Below are 22,075 nucleotides of genomic sequence, written 5' to 3' on the forward strand. Positions count from 1 at the left end.
GACTTTCCTCCACTCTCGTGAGATCCTCTCCACTCCAGCGCGTTACGTCTTTTCCAGCGAAGGCTCAAAGGAATCAGATCCAGAGGGGCTCGGATCCTGTTTGGCTAGTTTCAAGAAATACGTCTGTGGCGGCATCTAGCGTCGGGGAGCGGCAAAGCTGACGGATGAATTTCGGTTCGTCTAGAGAGAAGGCAATGGCATCCCACTCCAGTACTCTTGCCTGGAAAATCCCACGGACGGGGGAGCCTGGTAGGCTGCAGTCCATGGGGTCGCGAAGAGTCGGACACGACTGAGCGACTTCACTTTCACTTTTCACTTTCATGCATTGGAGAAGGAAATGGCAACCCACTCCAGTGTTCTTGCCTGGAGAATCCCAGGGACAGGGGAGCCTGCTGGGCTGCCGTCTATGGGATCGCACAGAGTCGGACACGACTGAAACGACTTAGCAGCAGAGTTAGCCTTCCCATCCGGAAATAAGGTGTGTATTTTCTTCCCAGATCAAGGATCACTGGGCTGCAATTCCTGCTAAATCAGTCCAGACAGACTTTAGGCAAACTCGGAAGTTTGCTTAAATTCCCACACTTTGTACGACCTTTTATAGCATTTATATTACATTATTGGAGAAGGAAATGGCAACCCACTCCAGTGTTCTTGCCTGGAGAATACCAGGGACGGGGGAGCCTGGTGGGCTGCCGTCTATGGGGTCGCACAGAGTCGGACACGACTGAAGTGACTTAGCAGCAGGTTTACATTATAGTCCTTTCTTACCCTCCATTGTTTCCCATTGCGTTGGACATACTTGCAGTACTAACAAATTATTATTTATCTGAGATTCAAATATAACTAATTCTATTTCATTTTTATCTCAAGAAGACTGGACTTCATTAGGGCAGGGTCTGTGTCCAATTACTTTTTAAGCTTTTCATAGCATCAGTGCATTGCTTAGATTCAGTTTAGTCAGTTCAGTAGCTCAGCGGTGTCCGACTCTTTGCCACCCCATGAACCGCAGCAAGCCAGGCCTCCCTGTCCATCACCAACTCCTGGAGTTTACCCAAACCCATGTCCATTGAGTCGGTGATGCCATCCAACCATCTCATCCTCTGTCGTCCCCTTTTCCTCCTGCCCTTAATCTTTCCCAGCATCAGGGTCTTTTTCAATGAGTCAGCTCTTCGCATCAGGTGGCCAAAGTATTGGAGTTTCAGCTTTAGCATCAGTCCTTCCAATGAACACCCAGGACTGATCTCCTTTAGGATGGACTGGTTGGATCTCCTTGCAGTCCAAGGGACTCTCAAGAGTTTTCTCCAACACCACAGTTCAAAAGCATCAATTCTTCAGCACTCAGCTTTCCTCATAGTCCAACTCTCACATCCATACATGCTGCTGCTGCTAAGTTGCTTCAGTCATGTCCGACTCTGTGCGACCCCATAGACAGCAGCCCACCAGGCTCCCCCGTCCATGGGATTCTCCAGGTAAGAACACTGGAGTGGGTTGCCATTTCCTTCTCCAATGCATGAAAGTGAAAAGTGAAAGTGAAGTCGCTCAGTTGTGTCCGACTCTTCGCAACCCCTTGGACTCCAGCCTACCAGGCTCCTCCGTCCATGGGATTTCCAGGCAAGAATACTGGAGTGGGTTGCCATTGCCTTCTCCCATTCATACATGACTACTTGAAAAACCATAGCCTTGACTAGACAGACCTTTGTTGACACAGTAATGTCTCAGCTATTTAATATGCTCCCTAGCTTGGTCATAACTTTTCTTTCAAAGAGTCACTTCAGTCAGTTCAGTCACTCAGTCGTGTCCAACTCTTTGTGACCCCATGAATTGCAGCACGCCAGGCCTCCCTGTCCATCACCAACTCCCAGAGTTCACCCAAACCCATGCCCATGTCCATCGAGCCGGTGATGCCATCCAGCCATCTCATCTTCTGTTGTCCCCTTCTCCTCCTGCCCCCAATCCCTCCCAGCATCAGAGTCTTTTCCAATGAGTCAACTCTTTGCATTAGGTGGCCAAAGTATTGGAGTTTCAGCTTTAGCATCAGTCCTTCCAAAGAACACCCAGAACTGATCTCCTTTAGAATAGACTGGTTGTATCTCTTTGCAGTCCAAGGGACTCTCAAGAGTCTTCTCCAACACCACAGTTCAAAAGCATCAATTCTTCAGCGCTCAGCTTTCTTCACAGTCCAACTCTCACATCCATACATGACCACAGGAAAAACCATAGCCTTGACTAGAAGGACCTTTGTTGGCAAAGTAATGTCTCTGCTTTTGAATATGCTGTCTACGTTGGTCGTAACTTTCCTTCCAAGGAGTAGGCGTCTTTTAATTTCATGGCTGCAATCACCATCTGTAGTGATTTTGGAGCCCCAAAAAATAAAGTCTGACACTGTTTCCACTGTTTCCCCATCTATTTCCCATGAAGTGATGGGACCAGATGCCATGATCTTAGTTTTCTGAATGTTGAGCTTTAAACCAACTTTTTCACTCTGCTCTTTCACTTTAATCAAGAAGCTTTTTAGTTCCTCTTCACTTTCTGCCATAAGGGTGTTGTCATCTGCATATCTGAAGTTATTGATATTTCTCCTGGCAATCTTAATTCCAGCTTGTGCTTCTTCCAGCCCAGCGTTTCTCATGATGTACTCTGCATATAAGTTAAATAAGCGTCTTTTAATTTCATGGCTGCAGTCACCATCTGCAGTGATTTTGAAGCCCCCCAAAATAAAGTCAGCCACTGTTTCCCTTGTTTCCCCATCTATTTGCCATGAAGTGATGGGACCTGATGCCATGATCTTAGTTTTCTGAATGTTGAGCTTTAAGCCAAGTTTTTCACTCTGCTCTTTCACTTTCATCAAGAGGCTCTTTAGTTCTTCACTTTCTGCCATAAGGGTGGTGTCATCTGCATATCTGGGTTATTGATATTTCTCCCAGCAATCCTGATTCCAGCTTGTGCTTCATCTAACTGGGCATTTTGCATGATGTACTCTGCATATAAGTTAAATAAGCAGGGTGACAATATACAGTCTTGACGTACTCCTTTTCCTATTTGGAACTAGTCTGTTGTTCCATGTCCAATTCTAACTCTTGCTTCCTGACTTGCATACAGGTTTCTCAAGAGGCAGGTCAGGTGGTCTGGTATTCCCATGTCTTTCAGAATTTTCCACAGTTTATTGTGATCCACACAGTCAAAGGCTTTGGCATAGTCAATAAAGCAGAAACATCTAATCAAAAAAGATGTTTTTCTGTAACTCTCTTGCTTTTTTGATTAGGTTCTTTCAAAATGCTCATTGAGTGGATGAATGAAGGAATGAGTGAATGAAAATGTAAGGAACAAGTATTTAAAAATTACAGACATAGTTAATTTGGGGAGTCAGAGGGAGAGAAACAAAATAAAAGAATTTTGGAAATTTGTTCATGAAAACCTGCCAGAGGAAAGCAAAAAGTGATTTTCCTTTGAAAAGGGAAACCAGAGACACCTCTTCTGAGACACTTCTGGTTAAAAAGGGAACTACAAAACAAAAAAAATATTTTGTCATGTTATGGCTAACAATAATGGGTATGTATTGTTGGGCACTTAATATATAGGAACACTTAGAGAAGATAATCTTTTTTATTAAGATGTTCTCTAACTTCATAACTTTATGAGGTAAGTGTTACTGTCAATATATAGATTAGGTAATTGACATTTAGGAGAATTAAAAAAACTTGCCTGAAGTCACCCAGGCAGTAAGGGTGAAAATGGGTCAGTCTAATTCCCAAGTCTCTGCTTTTAATCATCGTGACATAGTGCCTCTGAGGTTCTCTTCAGGAAGTATGCTTACACAGGTGCTTCTATTCTGCAGTTTCAGCTAATTTCATATTTTCAAAGAACCAGCATCTATTGATTTTTGTGAACGTCAGCAGTCTATATTAAAGGCCCCTGGAAGTTGCCATTTAAAGCAATAATTTTAGGCAGAATTTTTACTTTTTTAAATTAAGAATTTGTTCACCTTTTTAGACTCACAGACAAAGAGAAAAGACTTGTGGTTGCCAAGGGGAAGGAGGGTGGAGAAGGGATGAATTGGGAGTCTGGGATTAGCAGATGCAAACTATTATATATATATAATGGAGAAATAGCAAAGTATACTCTGTAACACAGGGACCTATATTCAATGTCCTATAATAAACCATAATGGAAAAGAATATGAAAAAGAGTATATAAGCATATCTGTGTCATTTTGTTGTACACCAGAAATTAAAACAACATTGTCTATCAACTATATTTCAATAAAATAAAATAAAATTTTTTTAAAGAATGTGCTCATCTTTAAAAGAAATTTTGTGCTTTTAACTAAAGATTACTGTTTGATATAGTTTGTATTCCAATCCCAGAGAAAGGCAATGCCAAAGAATGCTCAAACTACCGCACAATTGCACTCATCTCACACCCTGGTAAAGTAATGTTCAGAATTCTCCAAGCCAGGCTTCAGCAATACGTGAACCATGAACTTCCAGATGTTCAAGCTCGTTTTAGAAAAGGCAGAGGAACCAGAGATCAAATTGCCAACATCCTCTGGATCATTGAAGAAGCAAGAGGTTCCAGAAAAAGATCTATTTCTGCTTTATTGACTATGCCAAAGCCTTTGACTGTGTAGATCACAATAAACTGTGGAAAATTCTGAAAGACATGGGAATACCAGACCACCTGACCTGCCTCTTGAGAAACCTGTATGCAGGTCAGGAAGCAAGAGTTAGAACTGGACATGGAACAACAGACTAGTTCCAAATAGGAAAAGGAGTATGTCAAGACTGTATATTGTCACCCTGCTTATTTAACTTATATGCAGAGTACATCATGCAAAATGCCCAGTTAGATGAAGCACAAGCTGGAATCAAGATTGCTGGGAGAAATATCAATAACCCAGATATGCAGATGACACCACCATTATGGCAGAAAGTGAAGAAGAACTAAAGAGCCTCTTGATGAAAGTGAAAGAGCAGAGTGAAAAGTTGGCTTAAAGCTCATTCAGAAAACTAAGATCATGGCATCAGGTCCCATCACTTTATGGCAAATAGATGTGGAAACAGTGGCTGACTTTATTTTGGGGGGCTTCAAAATCACTGCAGATGGTGATTGCAGCCATGAAATTAAAATACACTTACTCTATGGAGGAAAGTTATGACCAACGTAGACAGCATATTCAAAAGCAGAGACATTACTTTGTCAACAAAGGTCTGTCTAGTCAAGGCTATGGTTTTTCCAGTGGTCATGTATGGATGTGAGTGTTGGACTGTGAAGAAAGCTGAGCACCGAAGAATTGATGCTTTTGAACTGTGGTGTTGGAGAAAACTCTTGAGAGTCCCTTGGACTGCAAGGAGATCCAACCAGTCCATCCTAAAGGAGATCAGTTCTGGGTGTTCATTGGAAGGACTGATGTTGAAGCTGAAACTCCAATACTTAGGCCACCTGACACGAAGAGCTGACTCATTTGAAAAGACCTTGAGAAAATAAGAAAAAAAGAAAAGACCTTGATGCTGGGAAAGATTGAGGGTAGGAGGAGAAGGGGACGACAGAGGATGAGATGGTTGGATGGCATTACCAAGTCAATGGACATGGGTTTGGGTAAACTCCAGGAGTTGGTGATGGACAAGGAGGCCTGGTGTACTGCGGTTCATGGGGTCTCAAAGAGTCGGCCACGACTGAGTGACTGAACTGAACTGAACTGATATACCCTTCCAAACATTTAAAGTTGAAAAGTTTTTGTTTTGTTAAGATTCTTCTAGAAAGCCATTGGAAATGAAATTGAAATAAATAAGAGTGAGAATTCGAAAATGCAGTATTCAAGGGTGCAGGCTGTGAAGATGAGCACCCTTCGTTGGAATCCTGGCTTGGCTACTTTCTAGTCCTGAGACCTGTGGCAAAATGTACCTTTCTGTACCTTGGTTTCCCCACTTGCAAAAGGAAGGTATTAAATGGTACATATCTCAGAGAAATCTTGTGCGGATTAAGTGAGATAATCTGTGTGAAGATTTTGAAGTAAGCCTGGTACATTGTAACTGTTCAATAAACATTAAGGAATACACAGGAGATATAGAGAGGCAGTGTGACATAACGAGAAAAACTGAGTTTGAATCCTGGCTCTACCACTTGCTGGCTGTATGAATTGGGACAGATGCTTAACTTCTTTGATCCTCAGCGTCCTTATCGGGATTGTTGTCTACAAGGCTTAGAGATAACGTGTGTAAAGTATCTGATACAAAATAAACACCCAATAAAATTATTGTAGCAATAATGAATAAAGAGTTAAGCTACTAACATGGGGTAACATAATATAGGGAAGAACCCCTGAATCACCTATACTCTGTAAAGTGTGACATTTGTCAGGGAAAAACACCAATACAATCAGAAGGCCAGATGTGAATCATTTCTTTTATAGAACTAGAACTTTAGGTAGTTTCTTAAACTTATCATTCTCTTCATTTACAAAATGGACATAAGCACAGTAACTGCCCTGCTTTCTACACATTTTTTAAAAAAAGATATAATTTACCACAACAGTCACCTTCTGAAGGTGTACAATTCAGTGGTGTTTAGTGTATCCACAAAATTGTGTCACCACCACTTCTATCTAATTCTAGAAAAGTTTCATCACTCCAAAAAACAAACCTTGGGACTTCTCTGGCAGTCCAGTGGTTAAGACTCCATGCTTCCAAAGCAGGGCACACAGGTTCTATCCCTGGTGAGGGAACTAAGATCCCCCATGCCTCTAGGTGCAGCCAAGAAAAAGAGCAAAAACCAAATCTCATTCTCTGTTTCTCTCCTCCTCCAGTCCCTTGCAGCCCTACTTTCTGTCTCTATGTATTTATATGTTCTGAACAATTTATATAAACTGAGTCATGTAAGATGTTTTTTGTAACTGGCATTTTTCACTTAACATAATATTTTCAAGGTTCATCCATGTTGTGCCATATATCAATACTTTATTCCTTTTTGTGACTAACATTCCATTGAGTAGATATACTACATTTTGTTATTCACTCATCAATTGATGGGACGGTTGGACTGTCTCCTTTTTTTTACTATTATGAATAATGCTTGTATGAACGTTAGAATACAAATTTGTGTGTGGACATATACTTTTTTTTTTTGGTTGTGCTGGGTGTTCATTGCTGCTGTGAGTGGGCTTTCTCTGGTTGTGGAAAGCAGGGGCTACTCTTTGTTGAGGGGCCCAGGCTTCTCATGGCAGTGCTTCTCTTATTCCGGAGCACGGGGTGTAGTTGCCCTATGGGGGCTCTAGAGACGGCTCAGGAGTTGCAGTGCATGGGTTTAGTTGCTCTGCAGCTTGTGGTATCTTTCTGGACCAGGGGTCAAACCCACGTCCCCTGCATTGACAGGTGAATTCTTTGGATATGTTCTTTTAATTCTCTTGGATATATACCTAGGAGTGGTATTGCTGGATCCCACAGTAACACTATGTTTAATTTTTTGAGGAACTGCCAAACTATTTCCCAAAGCAGCAGCACTAGTTAATGCTTCCACCAGCAGTGTATAAGGGTTTAATTTTCCAACATTCTCATCAACACTTAATATTACAACCATCCTAACGGATGTGAAGTGGGGTTCTCTAAAGATTAAAGATGTTGAGCATCTTTTTACGTGCCTACCGGTCATTTATATACCTTTTTTAGAGAAATGGCTATTTTAGCCATTTAAACATCGGATTAGTTGTCTTTCCATTGTTGAATTTTAAAAGTTCTTTGTATATTCTGGCTACTAGTCCCTTATGAACACCACTTATCGTGTATATCAAATGATACGGTCTCTGAGAGCTTTATAAACTGCAAGAGATGTCGCAAGTTAACCAAAAGCGCTGACTAACACGGAAGGGAGAGAAGCCTACGGTTCCACGTTGGAGGTCGAGCCCCCAGGCCTCCCTGGCACAACCTGCGTTGCAAGCCGGCTCCCGCAGTCTCTCCACCTCACGGCGCCCCGCCCCCCGCCCTTTGACCCGCGCCGTTTCCGGTTGGAGACGTGGCTCGAGGACGCCATCTTGGTAAGAGGCGAGTCGGCGGCGCTCCTGTCAGAGGGGCAGCAGGTCCGGAGCGGCCGGTCCTCCCCTTCCCCCGACCCCAGCCCTAGCCGCAGTGGAGCCGGAGCGCGCGGGTGCGCCCCACTACCGCCGTCACCATGGTAAGACCCGAGCTGGGCTCACCTCCCGCGTCCGGCCTTGCTCGACCGTTCTCCCTGCTACCGGCCTGTGCTGGGGCTGGAGGAGCCCCGCCCCAAGAGCCGGGAGCCGGACACTTCCTCGGGGCTCTGGGGGCTTCTCCACCCTGTGATCGACTCCGCAGGAGATCCGAGGGACCTGACTGCAGTCCCTCTATCGTCGCGCCCACATCCCTCCACCGCCATCAGCTAGGCACCCTCCTCTGCCGGGATCCGGGCCCTAAAGCGGGCCCGGGGTTTTTGCTCTGCAAGAACCTACCTCTTAGTGATGGGTCTTGGACCCCACGCTGCGGACCTGGCCTCTGGTGTCCAGCAGGTTCAGTGGGTGCCTCGGCGCCCCAAGCTGGGCTTCTCTCAGGGGTTCACTTCGTTCTGTAATCAACTCACCTCTCATCCCCGGTGTTCCGTAGGCCGTGGATGTTTGAAGTATAAATCATTAGTGTTGAGGACTTTTTCTTTGGTTTGTTGGAAAAGGAGAAATAGAGGAAAGTGCATAGGGAGGCACAGAACGGGAAGAAGTAACTTCTGACAGTGATACGGCACTAATGGTAGGACCCAGGTAACCCAGAAACCTGCTGCCCGCTTCTGTAGGTGTTAGGTGTGTCCATTTGTCGGTGTGATTGGGTATACTCTGTGTATAGAGCATTGGGAAGATGAGAGCCAGTTGTGGAGAACACAGGTTTTCTGTCTTCAAGGAGCTTATAGTTCAGGTGAAGTGTGGATGTGGCATATCGTAATCAGATGTCTCCCAGGACTGAGAAGGGATTTATTCTTTGGGACCTGTTACTTGCCTTCAGCTGAATTATCTTCGCGTTCTCATCTGTGGTGGTGGTGGTTTAGTGGCTAAGTTGACTCTTTTGCGATCACATGGACTACCGGGTTCCTCTGTCCAGGCAAGAATGCTGGAATGGGTTGCCATTTTCTTCTCCCATCTCATCTGTAGTAGAGAAGGTTAAAATCAATGTTTGTGAGAGATGAAACAAAACATAGTGCTCACTCCACTACATCTGGCTTCATCACTACGATTTGTGGATATTTGTGAAGTAGAAGTTTTTTGGTTCCAAAGAAGCTAGTAATTTTTAAAGTGCACTTTATGTCGTTTAATCTTTTGAAGGGTGTGCTTTTCTTATTTCTCTTTTTGACACTAAATTAATAATTTGATTTAAAACATCTTCCTACACACTTCAGAGATGACAATATATAATTTGGTGCCAGTTATACTAAGTTCTGTTCACAACCTTTTTAGATGAAAACTTGGTTGGTGAGGAGATTCAGCCTTGGGCTTTAAATCGCTGAACAGTTTTCTTCAGCTTCAGGCATATAAATTGCATCAAGCAGGTTTGTCTCATAAAACTTTTATATTGGACATAAAATTTCCAAAAACTCCTTTCTTCATTTCCACTAGAAGGCTTAGTATTCAGGTAGTGATTTTAAAACTACTTTCTTTTTACATCTTGGATGTACATGTAGTGCATTTCAGAGTATAACATTAAAAGCAAAATTAAAAGCTTTATTATATAAACCAAATGTAGATAATCTTAACAGAAACCTTGTTTGTTGATAAGTTCTTGGGAACGTCGTCCTATTTTTTTCCCTAGTAGTATTTTTAATTCATCAATAACCAGAGGGCCCATAGGGCCTTAGGTGTTACGTGGTAAACATAAAAACATAAATTTTGCATGTTATTTGGACACTGCATATACATACAGTTGTGTCACATTTAAATATGCCTATAGTTCTGAATTATTTAGAACTTGGTATGATCCAGATACCTACAGGTTTGTGTACTCTGGAGAACAATTTATCTCAGTACATTCTGCTCTGTTGAGTCTTAAGGCATTATTAAGTATTTTTCTGTGTAATATTTATGGGTTCCGTTCCTTTACAAAGAGATCCCTGGACAAAGAAATGTCCAAATAGGGTAACAGTTTGCAAAGATTTCTTGAATCTAAAAGCTGTATCCAGAGTTCTAAAAGTTGATCTATAATAAAATTTTCAAACATGTAAGAAAGTTGAGAGCTTTACAGTGAACATCCATGTAACCACCAGCTAGTCTGTAATTAACATTTCACTATTTTTGCTTTATCACACATCTAATTATTCATCCATCCTGTGGTCGTCTTTTTTTTAATGCATTTTAGGGACTTCGTTGGTGGTCCAGTGGCTAAGACTCCATGCTCCCAATGCAGGGGGTCCGGGTTTGATCCCTGGTCAGGGAACTAGATCCCACATGCTGCAATTAAGAGCTCATACAGCCAAATAAATAAATAAATATTTTTAAAATGCACTTTAAAATAAATTGTAGATATCAGTATGTAAATGTTGGTTTTTGAATAGTAAATTTCCTTTAGCTTTAGTGACTGAACTTGGTGCAAAATGTCCTACACTGCAAAGTCCTAGTAGAGAAATAAAATGAACAAATGGAAAAACAAATGATTTATGATGACTTTGTTATAAAATCAAGTACAAAAAAAAACTTTTTTCTAGTTTTCATCAAATTAATGAGAACGTGTTCTTACTTTCTTAACATTTGTCAGGTATCATTATAGTCAGTTTTTTTCCTTAATAAATTTATATTTGAATGAACTTGATATTAAGTCTCATTGTAGCCCTAATCTGTGAAGTCTTTGCTTATCTCAGAATGCTATTCTTTTCTTATTTACTAAGTATGGGGAGTGAGTAAATCTATTGTAGTGATCTCATTAAATATCAGTGATCACAGTATGTTCAGTTCCCAAGAATCATTAGTTATTAGAAAGCTAGATTTGGGTTTCTATGGCTGAGATTGGGGGCTGGGACAGGGGGCACTGAAATCCTACACAGTAATAACTAATTCCCAATTAGGGGGTATTTTTTCTTTTTCGTATGCAATACAATACAGCAGCTGCACACCTGTTGTATTCTTTATATATCTTTTTTTTTTTTTTTTTTTCTTTTACTCTGTGCGACCCCAGAGATGGCAGCCCACCAGGCTCCTCTGTCCCTGGGATTCTCCAGGCAAGAATACTGGAGTGGGTTGCCATTTCCTTCTCCGTATATATCTTTTTATGTATCTTTTTGATTGTTGTTTCAGAGGAGAGCAAAGAATGAAAATAATTTCTTGAGTTTCTGTTGATTTGCCATCTTGTCTATTCTCCAAATAGGAAGTACAGTGCAGAAACTGAGAACAATGTCCTTTTATTTTTATACTCTACTACAAGTTTTTTGTTTTAGGCGAGGAACTTGGTGATGAGCTTAAAACTCTTACTGAGGAACTTCAAGTTTTGGTTTTGTTTTGTGCTCTATGCTTTATTGTACTCTCCCCCAATTTGATATTATCTGTAATCACTTCATGCAAGCAAGAAAGACAAAATGATCCTCTATGACAGTTGTAGAAACTAGCCTTAATATGATCATGAATTATATAGAGATCATCATTACAGTGAATTACAAAGAACAGTTACTGGCTAGTTGTGGAAGTGAGGAATACTGAAGCATTTAGAGGTTCGAGGAAGTCTTTGACTTTTTTCTTTAGGAAATTGGTCGTATTTTTCCTGTTATTTTTGGACCTCTATAGCTAGTGGAGATGAAGGGATGATATGGCAGCTGTCTGACACACATATACTATAAACATACATATGATTTGTTTTGGTTAGGCAGTTTGCCTTTCGGCAGCTTAATATTAATGCAAAACATGGTTCCAAAGTAGTTATCACTGGAGCAGTGGGTGTGAAATGGAAACATTGCAAATTTTCTGTCGCTATAGTTTTCAAATGCTTAGAGTTACAGTATCATAGAGATGCAAAGGCACTTTCACATAAACTAACCTCAGAAGGCAAAGAATCCACCTGCAATGCGGGAGACCTGGATTCGATCCCTGGGTTTGGGAAGATACCCTGGAGAAAGGAATGGCTACCCACTCCAGTATTCTGGCCTGGAGAATTCCATGGACAGAGAAGCCTGGCAGGCTACAGTCCATGGGGTCGCAAAAAGTTGGACACTTCACTTCACCTCAGCCTGTATTTTAGGTGTATTTCAAGAAGCAATTAAGTGACATCCAATGTAATATAATTAGTGGTAGAGGCAGAACAGAAATCTAATTCTCCAGCTTTCTTTATTCAAGGAACTTGAATAGGAGAGTGTTGTTATTTAATCCAAAAACAAATGATAATATATTCAAAGTATTTTAAGTATATTAAGAGAAAAGTTGTCTAACAAAGTTTAACCTATTGGGGAACTTTATTTTTTAAAACAATCCTGAGGAGATCATCTCCATAACTCTGGGCCCAGAGGGACTCCCCTGGTGATCCAGTGGCTAAAACTCTGTGCTCCGGATCCAGGGGGCCTGGGTTTAATCCCTAGTCAGGGAACTAGAACCCACATGTTGCAACTAAGATCTTGCATGCTGCAAGGAAAAAAAAAAAAAAATCCCTTGTCAGCTAAGACCTGGCACAAGCAAATAAATAAATATTTTTAAAAAAACAAACGCAAGGACTCTTGAAAGTTTGTTTTAGGTCTAAATGCTCTTTTCCAAAAATGTAAAAAACAAGCAAAGTAATTGTATAGAGAATTATACTTATTCACTGTTTCCCAAATAAAATCAAGTCAAATTATAGTAGGAAAAATTAACCTACCTTTTAGTGTATACTGTATTTTAATAATTGGTAAGCATTGATATGAAGAGAAAATTATTTCAAGGCATTTAAGAAGACGAATGTTGATTTAGAATAGGTTAAATTTATCTTGTTGACCATACCTTCCAACCAAGTTATTAACTGCTGCGTTAACATGAATAATAATTAATAGAAACCTATGTCAACTTTGTGGGAACTGTGATCGTAATGTCTTGGGTGTTTTGAAGTTGAGAGTCATACTTAGGCTTGGGCACTTCGGTCCTACTTTGGGAGCCTTATTTGCTTGTGTCTGAATGATGGAATAACTCAAAAGAGAGGACCTACTATTTTACCCTACTGCTCCTTCATCTTTACATACTCAAGTTTCCTGATTGATCAAAGCATAATTTAAGTAGTGTTTCTCCCATCAAATCCTCATGATCTTGTGAGCTAGAAGTAATCTCTTCTTCCTCTGAATTCCCATAGTGCATTACTTTACACATTCTGCCTAGTTTGTGTCTTATCCCTGCTAGGCTGCTGCTGCCTTTTTTTCCGAGGTGTAATTGACATACAGCATATTACTTTCATGTTTACAGGATAATAATTTGATATTTGTATATATTGTGAAATGATCGTCAAAATAAGTCTAGTTAATATCACTATACATAGTTAGAAAATAATTTATTTTTCTTGAGATAAGAACTTTTGGGATCCTACTAGATTTCTTAAGACTGCCAGTCCTACTAATTTCCTTGTTGTAGTCCCAGAGAGCATCTAATATGTATAGTAGGTATCCAATAAATAATTATTTAGTTGATTCTTATAGTAATACAGCCAAAATGGAGATTGCCAGTACTATAGTTAGCCTTTGACCATGCCCAATTGATAAAGCAAAGTTTGAATGGATTGCCCCCCTCCATAGCATACACCTCTCTGGTCAGAGGTTGTCTTTAATTTCTTTTTCCCTTTAATGTTGCCTTGATGTTAATTTTTACCTAAACTCTTATCCGTATGGTATGGAGGTGTTTTGAATTCTAGATGCCTGAGAAGTACCCTGAAGCCTATAAACATTGTTTCTAATAGAGTTACTGTTACTAGATATATTAAATATGGGCTTTCTAGTTAAACAGCATATATATATGTAGGTCTGAAGGTTTGGTCTGAGCAATCCTTTCTCTGGGTAGATTTTTGACTTCAAGTGTTTAAATTGTGCTGTGCTTAGTATTTCTACTGTGGCTTATTTTGTTTGTCAAAACATTGCAAAATTCTCGGATGGGGGAATCATACTTTGTTAGGACTGTGATTCTCAGCCTTTTTTTGGTGAGGAGGCCCTTTGTAAGTATTAAATTTATAATGTGCTTCCATTTATTAGTAATATTTCTCACTGCATAAAGTGATTTCTCTGTGGATCTTTTGAGAATTACTACTCTAGAGGATCTATGAATTTTCTGACATTAAATGTAAAATTTTTTAGGGAGTGTGTGTCCATTTTTAATCTGTTAAAATATTGCCAAATCCATAAAGGTAAAAATCCATTGCTTTGAAATGACAAAGGTTTTAATAAGATGCATTTCTTGGCAAGTTAATAGTGATGCTGCTTTACATTGTGAGTATATGTGGTATAAGTTGTATATAAGTGTTGTGGTATAAGTGCTTTGGCTTACAGTTTTATTATTCTCATTTGGTCCTCATAATAACTTGTGAGATTGTCAGATGATGCTCCATTTTCTAAGGGAGGAAACTGAGGCTGAGAGGTTGAAACATAACTTAAATCAGACAGATAGTAAATAAAACAAAAACTAGGATCCAGATCTTCTCACTTCCAGTCATTTAACTTTCCTGATATGTTAACTTGAGTCTTTGCAAATTTAGAACACTATTTCTAATTCACATAGTCTTTGGGAAAAGAAGAAACCAATGTGAGATCATCTCAAATATAAGGAAATTCTTCATTTTCCTGATGAGACTATTAGGGAAACCTTTTTGGAGTATATAAACTTTTAGGACTGTAGCACAAATATTTAAAGTATTTAAAAATTTACTTACGTTCTTAAAGTATTTAATAATTTATTTAAATATACTGTTGCTTTTTAAATTGAAAAATAATTCATTTTTTTCTGTTCTTATCTTCATGAAACGATTTATCCAAATTCTTCACAGGCATCATTGTCACTAGGTGTGCTTTTTGAATTACGGTCTCCTAGAACTTTTACATACGATTTTTAATATTTAGCACTTCTTGAATCCATGTACCATATTGATACTTTTGGAAACTTTATTATGAGTCATAAAAACCCATTTGTATTACAGTAGAGCAGTTGATTTTAAAAGAAATATTTATTGGGAATTCCCTAGCAGTCCAGTGGCTGGGACTCTGGGCTTTCACTGCCAAGGGCCCAGGTTCAGTCCCTGGTTGGTGAACTATTTTAAGATCACACAAACCTCATAGTACAGAAAAAGAAAAAAAAATCATTACTGACATCCAACACATGAAATTGTGAGTTCTGATCCTTCGGATAATTTATAAATCAGATGGTCTTTTATTAGTACATGTAAAACTAGCACAGTTTGAGACTGAGGATAAAATCTACCCTACACAATTCATTTAGATGTTCAACGTAAAGTGATTGAGAGAAAGTCTTTAATATGAAAGACTAGAAGAATTTGAATCTATACAACTCTTTTTTTTTTAAAAAAATAAATATTCCTTGTCTAAAAAATGCTTTTAGTGAGTAATTAGCCTCTAATTAAAATAAATAAATTTATATTAAAAATACTTTTAATGGATATATCATGCCTTAAATTTATCAATAATTTCTTAATGTCATTAACTGTTCATTCACTGTTCATATTTTCCCATTTGTCTTATAATTTTTTTGAACAGTAATTTGAATCAGGATTCAAATAAGATTATACAATGTGAATGGTTGACATGTCTCTTAAGTCTCTTTTAATCTATGGGTTTGCCCTCCATTCCTTTTTTTATTCACGGACTTCCCTGGTGGCTCAGATGGTAAAGTGTCTGTCTACAATGTGGGAGACCTGGGTTCGAGCCCTGGGTTGGGAAGATCCCCTGGAGAAGGAAATGGCAATCCACTCCAGTACTATTGCCTGGAAAATCCCATGGACAGAGGAGCCTGGTAGGCTACAGTCTATGGGATCGCAAAGAGTCAGACACGACTGGGCGACTTCACTTTCACTTTCCATTTCCCCTTTCCCAGTCCCTGGTAACCACTCATCTACTTTCTCTCTCTGAATTTGCTTATTCTGGATGTTTCATGAAAATAGAATCATGTGAGATGTTGCTTTTTGTATCTGGTTTCTTTCCTTTAGTGTAATATTTTCAAAGTTCATCCATACTATAGCATATTCTTCATTCCTTTTTATAGCTGAATAATATGCCATTGTATGGATGTACCACATTCTGTTTATCCAGTCATAAGTTGGTGGATATTTGGGTTTTCACTGTTTATTTACTTATTTAAATACACAGATTTTTAGTTTTTTTGGCCCTGCCTTGTGACTTCCAGGATCTTAGTTCCCTGACCAGGGATTGAACATGGGTCATGGCAGTGAAAGTGCCAAATCCTAGCCACTGGACTGCTAGGGAATTCCCGGTTTTCACTTTTTATTATGTATTAGGTATTTTGAATAATGCTGCTATGAACATGTGTACAAATTTTTATGTGACATAGGTCTTTTATGAGGGCTCCTATTGGGACAGAAATCTTACTTTATTTGGATATATGTGTCAAATATGACACATACAAAGACATACCTGCTTATCACTCATAAACTAAAGCAGCAACTACCTTTTCTTTTTTCTTTTTCTGCCAGAAATATGCAGATGGTTGGAACATGAACCTCATATGATAAAAATTAACGTGAAAGCAAATTTTTGAGTATATTTGGTTTTATTCTTCTAAACAAGTCTAAGTCTCTTGACTGGTGATAATTTTAGATCAATTTCTTCTTCTTCAAGATTAAGGTATTACTGTGTGTGTACCAGGGCTTCCCTGGTAGCTCAGCTGGTGAAGAATCCGCCTACAATGCAGGAGCTGCTAAGTCACTTCAGTCGTGTCCGACTCTGTGCGACCCCGTAGACGGCAGCCCACCAGGCTCCTCTGTCCCTGGGATTCTCCAGGCAAGAATACTGGAGTGGGTTGCCATTTCCTGCTCCAGTGCGTGAAAGTGAAAAATGAAAGTGAAGTTGCTCAGTGTCCCACTCTTTGCGACCCCATGGACTGTAGCCTACCAGGCTCCTCCATCCATGGGATTTTCCAGGCAAGAGTACCTGGAGTGGGTTGCCATGTCCTTCTCCAGGAGACCCCGGCTCGATTCCTGGGTCAGGAAGATCCCCTGGAGAAGGGATAGGCTACCCACTTCAGTATTCTTGGGCTTCCCTGGTGGCTCAGATGGTAAAGAATCTGCCTGCAGTGCAGGAGAGCTGGGTTCTATCCCTGGTCAGGAAGATCCCCTGAGGAGGGCATGGCAACCCACTCCAGTATTCTTGGCTGGAGAATCCCTGTGGACAGAGGAGCCTGGTGGGCTACAGTCCATGGGGTTGCAAAGAGTCGGACATGATTGAACGACTAAGCACACGTGTTGTACCAAGAATTATAGGAGTCCTTGCCCTTTTTTGAAGAAATCTTTATTTCACACTATTAAAGACATGAATGGGGACAATGTGGGGAATATAGTCTATAATTATGTAATATTTTTGTATGGTAACAGATGGTGACTAGGTTATCATGGTAAACATTTTAAAATGTATAGAAATACGGAATAACTATGTTGTATACCAAAAACCAACATAGTGTTGTAGGTCTGTTATACTTTAAAAATAGCCAATACAATATTATAAAGCAATTATCTTCCAATTAAAAATAAATAAATTTAATCTTATTGTTAAAAAAATAAACTCATAGAAAAGAGATCAGATTTGTGGTCACCAGTGGCAGCAACTGATGGGGGAGGGAGATTGGATGAAGGTAGTCAAAAAGATGCAAACTTCCAATTATAAGCTAAGTAAGTACTGGACATGCAGTGTACAATATGATCAATATAACTAACAGTGCTGTATCATATATATATGAAAGTTGTTAAAAGAATCACATCACAAGGGAAAAAAGTTTTTTTTTCTATTTCTTTTTGGCCATGCCAGGCGGCTTACAGGATCTTAGTTCCCTGAGTAGGGATCGAATTTGGGTCCTTTATAGTGAAAGTGCAGAGTTCTAACCACTGGACCATGAGGGAATTCCGTTTTTTATATTTCTTTAATGTTCTACCTATATGAGATGACAGATGTTCACCAAACTTGTGATGTATATTAAGTCAAATCATTATGCTATACACCTTAAACTTTCAGTGCTGTATGTCAATTATATTTCAGTTAAACTGGAAGAAAAAAATAAAATTAAAGATGTGAAATCACCATATACACTTAAAATACCTTGTAAGTTTATATGTTAATTCTGCCTCAATAAAGCTGAATTAAAAAAAAATTCTATAGCAACAACAGCAACAAGATAATAAAGACATGGAGTGGAAGATTTCTTTTGAAAAGAATAGGTCATAACCTTATTGCATTTTTATTCTTTTTGGGGGATCTTTTACTCCCCTCAGTATATCTTCTTGCCTCTTGCCTGGGTGGTAACAGCAACCTCCCAAGTAGTGGTGATGGTGAATGATACATTTCTTAAGTACAAAACTATTTATTTATTTTTTAAAATTATAAGTGTTTTGGGGAAAGATGACTGTTCTGGGACTTTTAAGCGAGCTTATTTGCCACTTGTAAAGTAATCAACTGTAATTTTTATACTCTATACTTTTCCATATGTCTAAAATATCATCTTATATTTTTAAATATAAGATACAAAAATATATTTTTATATTTTATAAATATAAAAATATATTTTAGACATACATGGGCTATTTTAGGGGCTTCCCTGGTATCTCAACTGGTAAAGAATCCACCTGTAATGCAGAAAATCCTGGTTCGATTCCGGGGTGGGGAAGATCCCCTGGAGAAGGGATAGGCTACCCACTCCAGTATTCTTGGGCTTCCCTGGTGGCTCAGAGAATAAAGAATCTGCCTGCAATGTGGGAGACACTCCAGTATTCTTGCCTAGAGAATTACCATGGACAGAGGAGCCTGGCGGACTGCAGTTCCTGGGGTCGCAAAGAATTGGGCACAACTGAGCAACTGAGCACACATGTTTTTAAAAGGATATAATTTACAAAGCAAGATTCTTCCTGAAAGTATTTATTTATGAAGTAGAACTACTTTTTTTTTTAACTTTTGAATTCTATACTACATAACTTTATGCCAGCATAATTAAGGTAAGTTTCAACATAGAATTGGTAGACTCAGGAGCATAAAATTGTATTACTCTCTTAAATGTGTTTCTTTCTAAACTTGCAGTTGTTATTTGGGAAATAGAGCAGTTGATAGGATTTATTCTTGAGATTTCATGTGAGAAAATTTGCACAATGTTCATGGGAAAGAAATCAATCAGTAAAAATAAAGATCTGTTTGGTAGAGGAAAGTTATTTGTGCAAGATATAGATCAAACACTTTTTCACTATAAATTGTTTTTACCTAGCTGCTTGGACATAAGTGTGATGGTAATTATCTCCCAAATACCCTGATGACCTATTCTTGATGAATAAGGACATTATGTTCTCCTGTAATCACTGTAAAACTATATTGATGTTTTGAAACTAAAAGAATATCTACTCAAATTGACTAACTTGTTTTTTTTCCAGCTGCTCACCTGTAGAGGAAAGATTTCTATAAAACTGAGGAACCTGACCAATAGAATGTTAATATTTCAGAAGTCATATCCTAGTATTGAGGCTTCCAATATGTGTAAATAGTCTTTCTGTTACTTGTCCTTATAAACTTCTGGGTTCCTGCAATGAAGAGACTGTTAACACTATACTTAATTTTCTTACAACTCTGCTAATGACATTTGGTCATATCTTCCTTGGTGCTTTGTTTTGTTTAATGAAATGCCAGACTCTGAAAAAAAGGCTGTTGGTCTTGATCATTGCCCAGTGTCAAAACCTGTGTGAAACATTGAGCCACTTACTTTTTCATTTTACAGATTGTTTGTGTGACTGGAGGTAAGTTAGTGTGGGTTAATCAAAGAGCAGAAGATAAATTTAGACTCACTGGATTGGTTCCATGTTTTAGGTAAAAATGAAAGGAAAGTTTTGGGGCCTTGTATAACTATTCAGCCTGCCTGATCAGACCTCTGTAGAAATTTGTTTTTCCTTGAATAAGTTTAAGCTATTTATGGGTCTGCCAAAGCAGAGAGCAACCCAGTTTTGAGTCACAGGGGACCCATTAATAATGTGTGTAGACTTAGAAAAAATTATTTCTTTACTAAGTTTTTCTCTCGGTGTGTTATTGAAAAATAGGAGTAATAGCTTCATTTTCCTCTACTTCACCTTTATCTTTTGAATGACATAGTATAATTAAAAGAGCAATGAAGTAGAGTCTGAAAGTCAGCATTCTAGTAGTAGTTATATCACTAAATAACTGAGTGTGGCATTTTACGGATCTGAAGATGTTGAGAAAACACATGTAAAAAAATGATTAGTACTTATTTACATGTTCCTTGCAGGTGCTGTTGGCAGCAGCAGTCTGTACAAAAGCAGGAAAAGCTATTGTTTCTCGACAGTTTGTAGAGATGACTCGAACTCGGATTGAGGGCTTGTTAGCAGCTTTTCCAAAGCTCATGAACACTGGAAAACAACATACATTTGTGGAAACAGAGAGTGTCAGATATGTTTACCAGCCTATGGAGAAATTGTACATGGTACTGATCACTACCAAAAACAGCAACATCTTAGAAGATCTGGAGACCCTAAGGCTCTTCTCAAGAGTGGTAAGAGTCCTGTAATATTGTGTTAAGGTTTTTGGAGTTTAAGTTTTTTGTGTGAAACTATTTTTTTCCCCAAAGCATCTGATGCTTATCATTTTGTGTGTTCTATGCACCTAGTCCCCGTCCCAGCATCTTAGGTCACATCTCCTTTTACTGGATATGCTGACTGTAAATATTACAAAGGAGAGTATGAAAATTGCTCTTTTGTTTCCCAGTTCCTTAGCGGTAACTATAACCTGCCCTTGTGGTTTGACACTTGTTTGGCCATATTTTTAGATAATATTCTTTCGATGAGATTTGTTGATGTAGCCACACACATACAAAGGCTTATGCCAAAGACTTGCTTAAAGAATAGTGGAAGGAGCTAGTAAAGCGATTCAGGCATATTGAAATATATGTATTTTATAGGATAAGAATTGGAAAGCATAACTGCTGATACATTCTAAATATTTCTTTTCCATTGTTCCTCATGATTAGATTCCTGAATATTGTCGAGCCTTAGAAGAGAATGAAATATCTGAGCACTGTTTTGATTTGATTTTTGCATTTGACGAAATTGTTGCCTTGGGATACCGGGAGAATGTTAACCTGGCACAGATCAGAACCTTCACAGAAATGGATTCCCATGAGGAGAAGGTGTTCAGAGCAGTCAGAGAGGTAAATAGGGTCTTCTTTGAGACTGCTGGTTTGTGTCTTTCTTTTAGGCTTCTCTGTCTGACTTTTCTTTCTTATTTACTAGTCTGGTCTGAATTCAAAGCTGCATCCAAGTATGTCTCTTTTCATAGACTCAAGAGCGTGAAGCCAAGGCTGAGATGCGGCGTAAAGCAAAAGAATTACAGCAGGCCCGAAGAGATGCAGAGAGACAGGGCAAAAAGGCACCAGGATTTGGGGGCTTTGGAAGCTCCACAGTGTCTGGAGGCAGCACAACTTCTATGATCACAGAGACCATCATTGAAACTGACAAACCAAAAGTGGCACCCGCACCAGCCAGGTATAATCTAGTGCAATCACCTAGAATACAGTTCTAGAATGGCAGATGACGGCTATATGTGTGTATCTCAGAGCAATATCTGATTTCTAGGCAAACTATTAAATAATGAGTGCCTTGATAAAGTAAGTTGTAATATTAAATTTGGCTGCATATTGATAATATGGGGATAAGGGAGAAATCTGATTGCGGTGTTTTTCCTTTTGTGTGAAAGAGAGTTCTTCTACAAATTTTACCTTGAAGCTCAGTTTCCTATGAGAGTTGCCTTATATTGGAAGAAGAGTTATTTAACTGTTAAAGGGACACATGCTTTTATTTATTTATTTTTTCTCTAGATTAGTCCCTTTATTTTTATCATTTTTATTTTTTATGTTAAAAATTTTCAAAAATTGTAAGAATAAATT

The 22,075-nt window shown here is 39.0% G+C and overlaps 1 protein-coding gene across 1 annotated transcript in view; it reads left to right on the forward strand.

The window, feature by feature from the left end:
- Positions 1-7,998: 7,998 nt before the first annotated feature.
- The window catches only part of ARCN1 (archain 1), a 30,683-nt gene continuing 16,606 nt past the window's right edge, over positions 7,999-22,075 (forward strand). The window contains exons 1-4 of the mRNA XM_055548278.1: positions 7,999-8,163; positions 20,423-20,686; positions 21,161-21,340; positions 21,469-21,674. Of these exons, the coding sequence (XP_055404253.1) occupies positions 8,161-8,163; positions 20,423-20,686; positions 21,161-21,340; positions 21,469-21,674 (653 nt within the window). The 5' untranslated portion in view covers positions 7,999-8,160. The remainder of the gene's footprint in view (positions 8,164-20,422; positions 20,687-21,160; positions 21,341-21,468; positions 21,675-22,075) is intronic.

Source organism: Bubalus kerabau, chromosome 15 (genome assembly GCF_029407905.1).
Source record: "Bubalus kerabau isolate K-KA32 ecotype Philippines breed swamp buffalo chromosome 15, PCC_UOA_SB_1v2, whole genome shotgun sequence".
Classification (NCBI taxonomy): domain Eukaryota; kingdom Metazoa; phylum Chordata; class Mammalia; order Artiodactyla; family Bovidae; genus Bubalus; species Bubalus kerabau.